A 9,580-nucleotide genomic window follows, 5' to 3' on the forward strand; every position below is an offset into this window, starting at 1 on the left:
CCCTTTAGCTCCAGGGGCTGGGCTTCCGGCAGACACCAGCTAAGGCAGAGTGGTGGTATTCAGTTGCCTCTCTTCGAATGGCACACAACGACCTGCCTATCGTATGTCGTATTGCCGTCCTCACGGCGGTAATCGTCTCAGATTTAAGAGGGGAAAAAATGAAGAAAAGAATTGTTGCTTGACAGGCGGGCGATACTCCCCAAGGAACATGTGTCTACATTTTAAAAGTGTAGCGTGGAGTACGCACCATATGAAGCTGCCCAATTTCTTGTTCCCCTTTTCCTCTCACGGCCCGTGTGCGATGCCTTTTCCGCTGGTCGAGTTCACGTTGCGCCAGTCGGCTGCAGGTTGTACATTCCGCGTGAGGTATGATTAGATCGATGCCGTGAGCGTGATGAAGTCCTTTCAACTGCTCCTTTCGCCCTGTGCTGATGTTGGTGCAAAATTCCCTTTGCGCGCTGCGCTCGCCTACAAAGAAAGACTGATGCAAAACGCCTCTCCTACCCTTCTCTCTCCCCCCTCCTCTCTCTATCTGTCTCTCTCTCTTCCTCTCTTCGCTTTCTCTATCTTTCCCCTCTCTCTCATAATGCGACGCGGCAACGAGGCTAACACAACAAAACACAAAGCAAGCAGCACATTTCGCCGCCAAAAGACAAAGGGTCGCAAATTGACAAAGACTTGTGAACACGGCGGAGCGTGGCAGAGCACAACGCGCTTAGTCGTCCTCCCTGCCTTCCTACCCGCAAGCCGAAGCTACTCGTCTGCGACCCACCTGCAACTGGATAGTCTATGTCTGTTAGTAAATTCTGGGTTCTCTTAGAACACCGAAAGGTAAAACGGCCCAGATTGGTTAATTTTATCGTTGTATTGAACAAGGTTATATTTTTTTGAGACATAGATATAGCTTAAAATATGGTTTTGCCTGCCATCTTTTTCTTAGGTTTTAAGTGGGAAACACCCTCGAAATTGCTTAACAATTGCCGTCTTCAGGTCACGAAAAGTGCAGTTCGTCTTTGTCTACGCCGTGTGCCGTGTAGTGTGCCTATTGGCTCTCCCACGAATTAAGCTTTTGGCTGAATCATGTCGTCGGAAGGGGCTCCGCGAACAGCGTAAGGGGTTTACAGCGGCGGCCCTTGTGCCTGTTTATTATTTCACACTTTCGCCACGTAGGCCTCAAAAGGACAGTCCAAAAGGGAGCAGGTTGTCTGCTCCAGTTTGTATTCGGAAGTGGATGGCTCAGGTATTTCTTTTCTTGGCTTTCCGCGTTCGTTTCGAAGAAAGGAGGATGAGGTTGCTTCCGCTCTGCGTCGCATTGACTTGACTGGCCCTCTGCCCGAGCTGAGTGTCATCAGTCTATTATTGAGCCGTGCGATTTGCTTCCGCCCACTTGGAGCTCATCCTATTCTGTTTTTAAAACTACTCGGGCCTCCTCCCTCTCTCGCAGGAGGCGATCGCGGGTGATGTGTAATCCGCTGCTAAGACGACAGAGCCTCTTGCAGCCCACTGGCGGGGTCCGCAATGTTTGACACCTGTTTTGCTCTCTGCCAAGAAAGCAAAGCAGACACCAGCAGGCAACATGGCTCGCGGCATATTTTCACTCCTAGGCAAGCCCAATGTATAGAAAATTAATATTTGTACGAATCAGTTACAATCTATGTTACATATAACATCAGAATCTTTAAAAATTAAGTGTATCCTTATGGTACGATACCAGAAACACCAGTCTATGTAAATGTAATCAATCACCTATGCTCCTTTACCTGCCAAAATAGATTAGTTCAGATAATGATCCTTACCCAAGCGGTCCATTGAGAGTAGATTTGTGCTCGTCAACACAAACGGACAGCTAAATCCTTTCCAAGGAAAAGACCAGAGGAGACATGCAGTCTGGGGACGCACGTCTGTAGACTTTACAGCGGTACTCTGCAAAGTATGGCAAACCGACCTTTCACGTGCAGTTTTTTTTTTTATCACCCGGAAACTAGAAGCTCTTAGACCCCATTTCCACCCCTTTCATGCCTTTTTCCTTCGACCTTAGTCATGGCAAGATGAAGGCTAGCTTTGTTTTGATCAAAACAAATGAAAGACTGACTTTGTTTACTTTTCTTTGCGAAAAAATATCCAGCTGGCATTATTTCCCTCCCTGCTACACCGCACCACGCCGCGACACTACACGCCACGCCCTCGGCCCGCCCCCGCCCTCTGGCGGGCCCATTTAAACCCTTTCTGGGCGGGGCGCCGCATGTGTCGAGTGTTTGCGAACAAAAGGGGACCGGAGGCTGATGACTGGATCGCCTGGCATGTTGTCGTCCAAATGGTTTACTGATCAGGCCGCCACGATCGGCCACGCCCTGTTCCGCCCCAGGGGACTGTCCGCAGTGTCCGCTACCCTTGTCGCTCCACGGAGAGAGAGAGAGAGAGAGAGAGAGAGAGAGAGAGAGAGAGAGAGAGAGAGAGCTCTATTCTACACGGAGAGGATTATAACTGCACTAACTTGTCAGCTCGCGCTGCTCGCTGTCCAGTGTTTGCCTGAAAGCCTGTTTTGACAGTTTTGGCGCGACCACGCTCAGGTCTGTGAGCAGCAGCGTCGTCTAGTGTGTTTGGTGTAATTTGAGTAAGGTTTTTGGTTTTCAATATACGATGAAACCAAACATTTTGAGGTGCTCCACAATTTTATCTCAAATATTTTTTATGGTGGAAGACCATTACGAAAGAATTTTACGTTTTTCCTTTTGTGTACAAAGACTGCAACGTTGTTTTCTAGTAAATCTGGAGAAGGGTGTATTCACTCTCAGAGCCTCCCTGCGCAGCGCATCCCCCAACTTGTCCATTGACTATGTGGACCAGTGCTGCCATCTGTGGGAGCAGCGTTGAAACTCGCTGGATTTCCCTCAGCGATACGCGGCGAACCGTTGCACGGAGTAGCACCGCAGATGTGGCACGGGGTGTATTCCCACCGCTGCCACTACCCCATGTCTTGTGCATGTGAATGTTTTGGTAGTAACTCATGAATTAATTCCAACCGCTTGTGGACACTTGCACGTGCAATTGCGTACAACTTTTAAGCTAGGAATTCCTAGTTGTGCACTTCGGCGATGCACTGTCGGTTGCCTATGCCTACTTGCAGGGTTTTTGTGGCTCATAATGCCTACCTTTCAGGCGGCTCACTAGGGACGATAGTGGGGGGGGGGGATCGCCTCCTAGCCCCCCCCCCCCCTAATCCGTGCCTGAACTAAGTGTGCAACTTCTAGCTTAATATTTGCAAGTATTTAGCTCTGTTGTTCTGTACTTTGCAAGTGTTTAGATCGGTAGGTGTGCACGTGCATGTGAGAAGTTGCACACCGCAAGTATGGAAAGCTAATACATCTGATGCCATGTTGGACACTACTTGAGGGGTACAACTTCGGAGCTGCACACTAACAACTGTTAGTTGCACACAAAAGGTATCACAGATATATTCCCTGTGTTTTAATTATGCGGTTTCAGTCGAAATGATCTCGATGTTGCGTGCCATAACCGTGTTTAAAGCAACAAGCCCGCCGTATTGTGGCGCAGCTTATTAGCTGCAGGAGCAGGGGTGTGAGGGGGCGGGTACTCACACAGCATGCGACCCAACTAACAGTAAGGTGCGCGCGCGTCCCCGCTCCCTTGCATGAGTTGCATGCTCTGCTTATGTCTATGCAAAAATATGGAATTTATGTTGTTAAGTTTTCTTTTCGGCTTTCTTGCTGGGCCTCTTATACGCATTGTCGGTCTGAGGACTCAGGGTAATACCATAGTTCAAGTAACATCCATGGCTTTTGTTACTGTCTAATTTATGTCCCATTGGTTGGCCCAATCTTTACTTTTACTTTTTGCAATGAATAAATGTCGCTCAATGAATTTCCATCTGCTCACTTAGACCAGTAGAGGTGTGAATTTTCCTGGAAATTCGTCGTTCACTTCTGACCTCAAGCTTCAACAAGTGTACTAATGAAAAACCACACACCTTCAAGCGTGCGATATTCGTACATTTGGATTTTCAGCATGGGCATTTCACCACAAAATGTAATAGATTTCTATTTTGTTTTTGGCCTGCCTCAAAGATGAATCAGTTGAATCCTTGCCCTTATTTCGTTCTCGTTTTTGTTCTTATTTGCTAAAGCCACGTGTGCCTGCTGCACGTCGTCTGTTTGGTGTGGCGTTTGGTAATAAAGTGGGCCAAGGCGAGAAAAAAAGGACAGCCCTCTTTTTCTGGCCCCCGTGTGTTTACGCGTGCGTCCGTCCATTTTTTTTAGCACATCATGGTTTGGCTGCAACATAATTTTTCAATAACTCGTGGCAGAACGTTGACATGATTCTCCCCATTTCCGCGGCCACGCCTTCTTCCCTGGCCACTACCAAACACCCTACCGCACCGCGATACATCTCTCCCTCTTTCCCCCTCCCCCTACCCCGCGTCGCCGCAAACTCGCCCTCCGCTAGCTCCCAGCTGCCCTACCCCACAGAAGAAGAACCGTTCTTTTTCACACTCTGTTCGCTGCCTGTAGCCGTGTAGCCCTGCTGTAAGCCCACTTTTGTCTTTCTAGGCTGGGATTGTTGGGGAAAGATTAATGCTGGCTTTTGGTGCCTTGAACTTTGCCAACATGAAACCCAGCACGATTCAGATGTTACCTTTTCGAACACTGGTCTTTTCTGAACTCTCTGTTCGGCCCTTTCGTGAGACAGAGATGCTGCAGAGGGAGATAGATCGACATCTAGAAAAACGCATCATTCCGGGATTCCGTTTCCAGCATAGGGGATCGATGGAATTCTGACTTTTTAGCCAAGGGAATTAGGTTTCAATCATTAAATGTTCTAGTTATATGGTCCGGATATGCGTTGCACTGAATTGTGTTGGTTTCCGATTATTGATACTGTACTGTAACTTACATTATTCATCCCCAGAGTGCGGCCCAATTCCCGCATCTCCTCCTCCTCGAAGGCGTGACGCGGTAGATTGCCGAGCGAAGGTGAGTTGTTATTGTGACGTCTGCTCGCCCGCGCCAAACGAGGCTGCTTCGGAATTCGATCGTTCAAGACGTGCGCGCCGGGGATGATGGTGCGCCTCGCCGGAACCATCAACCAAACGGAATGTGTTTGTTGAGTACGCAATTTTACTTCTAGCCGCCGAGACGTGCGCAATAGGGAAGCACATGCTCTCCTTCTTGAACAAGCAGCTCGCAGCTATGCCAATTCTCCACGCGTTGTTACATATTTTTGATTTTTAATATAAAAATACACTTTCAAGTTTCTAGTTTCTCCTGGCCTTTCTCACGAAGTTTAGACCTCTTCCTAAAATCGCGAAAAGGTACTAACGAAATACGTAAAACCAGGCTTACTTTTCCGAAAACCCACAAGAACCATGTCCACCTTTATTCTGGGCTGTCGGGTCGGGAATGGACCAAATCCTAGTGAGAAATCGGAACGTGGATTCAACGTCCAATCGACGTCGAAATATCGAAAAGATGTGGATTTGGGAGACAAAATGAGGATTATTCGACTGTTTCTACGTCGAATCGACGTTGAAGAAAACTCATTTCTCACTGGGAAAGTTGCTCCCTGTAAACTCGTTCCATGATGCTAAAGCATCGACACAAATCAATCTTCGTCCTCTGGGGAGCCGAATGCTTCTTTCGCCCCTCGCCCGCAATTGATAAAATAAATAAGGGCTTTTCGCGTTGTTGCTCTTAACGGTCGGATGGCGCCGCCAAAGCGGGGCGCGCTGCATCTCAATTCAGTTGGCGGACCGAACCTCGTCGAACCTCGATGGAAGAGAAGCTTACAGATCGCACGCCATCCCACTCGCCGCCGTGAGTCGGGCAGAAGAGGCGTATACCTGGAGGATCACACATCATAAGAGGGACGAGTCATTGTAACATTATTCTTACTTCATCAAACCCTTGTCGTAGTAAATGACATTCGGACCTCGCTCTAGAGTCCATATTCTACTCAAACCCTAAGACTGCGTCGGGCTCTGCACACATGTTTACTTGCAGAGAGTGTATAATGTGAGTCAGAAGGGAAAAGGGGGGGGGGGCAGTAAGTGTGAAGACGGTGAAGACGCAACGGAAAGAACGACCCAACCAGCGGCGGAAGACGCTCGTGGCGTGGCCAGGCGTGGCCGGGCGTGGCGTCCCTCGGGACCGTATTATTGGCCGACGCGTTGGCGGCTAACAAGGCCCTTCTCCCCGGCGCCGCGCCCACGCGCCGTCCCTCTCGCATCCCTCTTTCTTCCTCTGTGCTCCCTCCTCCTTCTCTCTCTTACTCCCCCCCCACCCCCTCTTTCTCCATCTCACTCGCACACGAGCAACGCGCAGGCTACGATAGGGGTGGACCGAGAGAGAGAGAGAGAGCGAGACTCGGGGGTAGAGAAGAACACATTCTGGTGTCGTATACTGTGGGTGCGCTGCGGCTGCCAACATGGTGGTTACTACAGTGACCCCCCTACCCCCCCTCTCGCTCTCACACCCCTGGCGCGCGTTGAATAAGTAGCCGACACCCGGCAAGCCGTTGTGATCATGAGGGGAGAGCGAGTTGCGCACCATGTAGAAGGAATGAGACGAATAATCGTGACGGCGGGTGCGCGAGGGGACGGGCGTGTTCTGGTATACGTCTTTATATCTCGAGGTTTTCAAATAAGCACCTGACGAAGGACCTACATAATGATGACACTGTAACCGGAACAATGTCGTCGTTTTTTGTCCTTGGTGAAAAAATCAACTAACCCAATAAAATTCTGTGCTTTCAAAATACAGTACACGGCTAGAAGATCCGTGCCACGCCTTTCTCGCACCAGGCACAAAACCTAAAGTGAAGAGGGAAAGAGCCCGGAGACCTCCTCGTCGAGTTTTAAGGACGTGCTGGCACGCAGCATGTAGGCGTGGGGGACGCTGCAGTGTGAGTCGCTGCGACCCGGGGGAGCACTCTCGAGGATAATCCCGCTATCAATTTCTAGCTCTGGCTTGTGGAGCAACGTGCAGCCCGAGCAGGACCACTGCCGCCCGCCCCGCCCCACAACAAGCTGCTCCCCCCCTCCTCCCCCCATCCTCCCCTTCCTTAACTCCCTCAAAACTATATGCTTTTTTCCCTCTTTTCGATGTTTCTGCTTCGAAAAAAAAAAGGTAGACTATATTTTATAAATTGCATGAGGTGTAAGCACTGTGTGGGCTGGGGCAGCCTTCGGTTATTACATATTCATACGGAAATGAAATCATATCAAGAAATAGGTAAAATCACATCATGTGCACTCCCCTGGGTCTTCCGCTGCTTATAATTCACTTAAACCCGCAACTCTATGGCGGCGCGGGCGGCTCACGCCCGCTCCAACCCTCCCTCCCGCCGACCGCCCGTCTTCTCCCTCCTGCCCTCCTCCTCTCATCCCTCTCATCTCTCTCTCTCTCTCTCTCTCGGACGTGAAGCAACTCTACGCGGGACACCCAAGAAACACCAACACGTTTTCTATTGCTCATGTCTCTTTTTATGTGCCGAGTCAAGGCGCTTGTTTGCGGCTGCTCCTTTATCTCCCATTCCCTTTGCGCCACACGCGCCGAGCGCCGCCCCCCTTTCTCCTTTTCCGCCTTTCTCCCTTCTTTTTTGTAGCTACATATCGTTGGCCATCCGGATTGCGCCTCGCCTCACGCCGCGTCCAGGACATGGACCGTGAAAGGAGGCGATCTCAGGTGCGGCCGCGGGTGGGATGGGGCCGCGAGCAACCCGGGGCGCGTGTTCGTTACAAAATGTAGGCGGAGGGGCCAAAGCAAAACACGCGGCATTCATCAACGGGGACATTTGGGAACCGAACAACACGAAGAGAAAGCGCGCCCTGCTGTGAGAACGTAAATGAGAGAGTTCTGATGTGCGCTCGTGTGCGTGTGTTTTTCCCAACAGCCCTAGTTGGTGCCATGAAAGAACACTTTGGGACGCGGATAAAAATGGAAATGAGTCGCCGAACAACAATAGTCGCGGGTGCAACCTCTGCAAAGTAGCGTCATTCGCGAGAAAACGATCCTGACGCCCCCGTGTGTGGGAAAGACAATCCGGCCAGTCTCCTCACACGAGCGCGCGCGCACGCCGTGTTTTTTCCCCCTCCCTGGCAGTGTGTCTCTTGGTGCTAAGCCATCTCGTGTCGCGCCAATAAAATTGATCTCCATTTGGCGAGCCCGCAATGGATGTCGGTGGTGTTCCTTTTTTTTTTATTGCTGCTTTTTTTCTCTCCCTTCCGCTTGCCGCCGCGTTGAGACGACTTTTTCGCGAAGGCAGTTTCATCGGCACTCAGGTCGATGGCTTCATTTTCCGTCTCGCCGCCACAACGGACCCAAACAGACACACTGCATGCAAAGTGGCGCGTCTGCCGGTACTATTGCGTGTTGCGTGTGTGTGTTGTGAAATGATTGTCATTAGTTTCTGTAAGTAGGCTGTAAACTTCAAAACAATAGGAGTTGCGGAACGTTACTGTTAGAAATCACGTCTCAGAAAAGGCTTAACAATTGTATTTCATGTACAACAAATTGAATATGCATGCCAACAAGAATCTCGTTTGATTGAAAAGGAACAACTTAACTGAACAATAATAATTTATACTTACACTTAACAATGATTATACTTGAAGATTAATTTACATTGAACTTACATATTTACAACACCTTCTCCCCAAGATCGGAGTTCTAAGACTATGAATGCTTAGCTGTACAACATCATGATTATCAGACAATAATCATTCTTACTATAAAATCGATTTGATAAAATTTAATTGGAAATCAAAATCACGATATTTTTTTTCTTTGTGTACCATAAGTGAGACGACAATAGAGGCACGTATAGCTATGAAAACCTTCAGGATTTTGCGAGCTATTAGTTATGAAAGAAATGTAGTCCTATAAATGACACGTAATGGAAAGAAGAGTGAAGCAAGTAGTATCTCGCGTTATCCGTATTCCCTTTTATAGGTAAAAGAGTTTATCTAGTCTGAGTAACTTGAAACAATGCAGTTTTCACTTCATTTGCGTACTGATTTTCCCCGCCTGCTTTTTCTCAAGGCACTAGTTTGCCCTCGGACTGACCCGCGGGCAGCAGTGGTCCGTAGATTTGGTGGCAGGTAGAGCAGTCCAGACCCATCTTGTTGGGAGGGAAGGGCTGCAGTGGATCGCGGCCATCTGAGAACAAATCATAAATCCTTCTTATTTTGAAAAATAAAGTAACCTTTTATGATGGAGGATCACGATGATTAGCCTCTTCGCGTGAAGCACCCGCACTTCCACGAAAAAAATAATTACTAATCTTTAGACGCGACCAGTTTCGGACACCAAAACACGGAAAAGTCAAATGAAAGAGGGCGGACCGGTCTCCTCATGCCGCCATAACGAAGGGAGCGTTCTAAGGGAGACGCCACCCCTCCACCTAGCACTCTCTGCACCGCACCCTTTGGACCGCGACTCAAAGGGCCGGGAAGCGGACACCTTAATTGGGGATTTAGAGTCGTGGGCGGCTCAGTGCGTGGAAAGATGAGGTCACGCTCTCCGCTCAACTTTCAAAACACACGCACGGGTCTCCCCCCCCCCCC

The 9,580-nt window shown here is 49.4% G+C and overlaps 2 protein-coding genes across 2 annotated transcripts in view; one reads left to right on the top strand and one right to left on the bottom strand.

Moving 5' to 3' along the window:
* Nucleotides 1-9,580, top strand: part of LOC113218416 (ring canal kelch homolog) — a 79,278-nt gene that overhangs the window by 33,877 nt on the left and 35,821 nt on the right. The gene's annotated exons all lie outside the window — the stretch shown is intronic.
* Nucleotides 8,490-9,580, bottom strand: part of LOC113216251 (SKI family transcriptional corepressor 1) — a 30,399-nt gene continuing 29,308 nt past the window's right edge. Inside the window, exon 7 of the mRNA XM_052266787.1 lies at nucleotides 8,490-9,173. Coding sequence (XP_052122747.1) covers nucleotides 9,052-9,173 — 122 coding nt within the window. The 3' untranslated portion in view covers nucleotides 8,490-9,051. The remainder of the gene's footprint in view (nucleotides 9,174-9,580) is intronic.

This window comes from Frankliniella occidentalis, unplaced genomic scaffold (genome assembly GCF_000697945.3).
Source record: "Frankliniella occidentalis isolate FOCC.00 unplaced genomic scaffold, Focc_3.1 Scaffold43, whole genome shotgun sequence".
In the NCBI taxonomy this organism is placed as follows: Eukaryota; Metazoa; Arthropoda; class Insecta; order Thysanoptera; family Thripidae; genus Frankliniella; species Frankliniella occidentalis.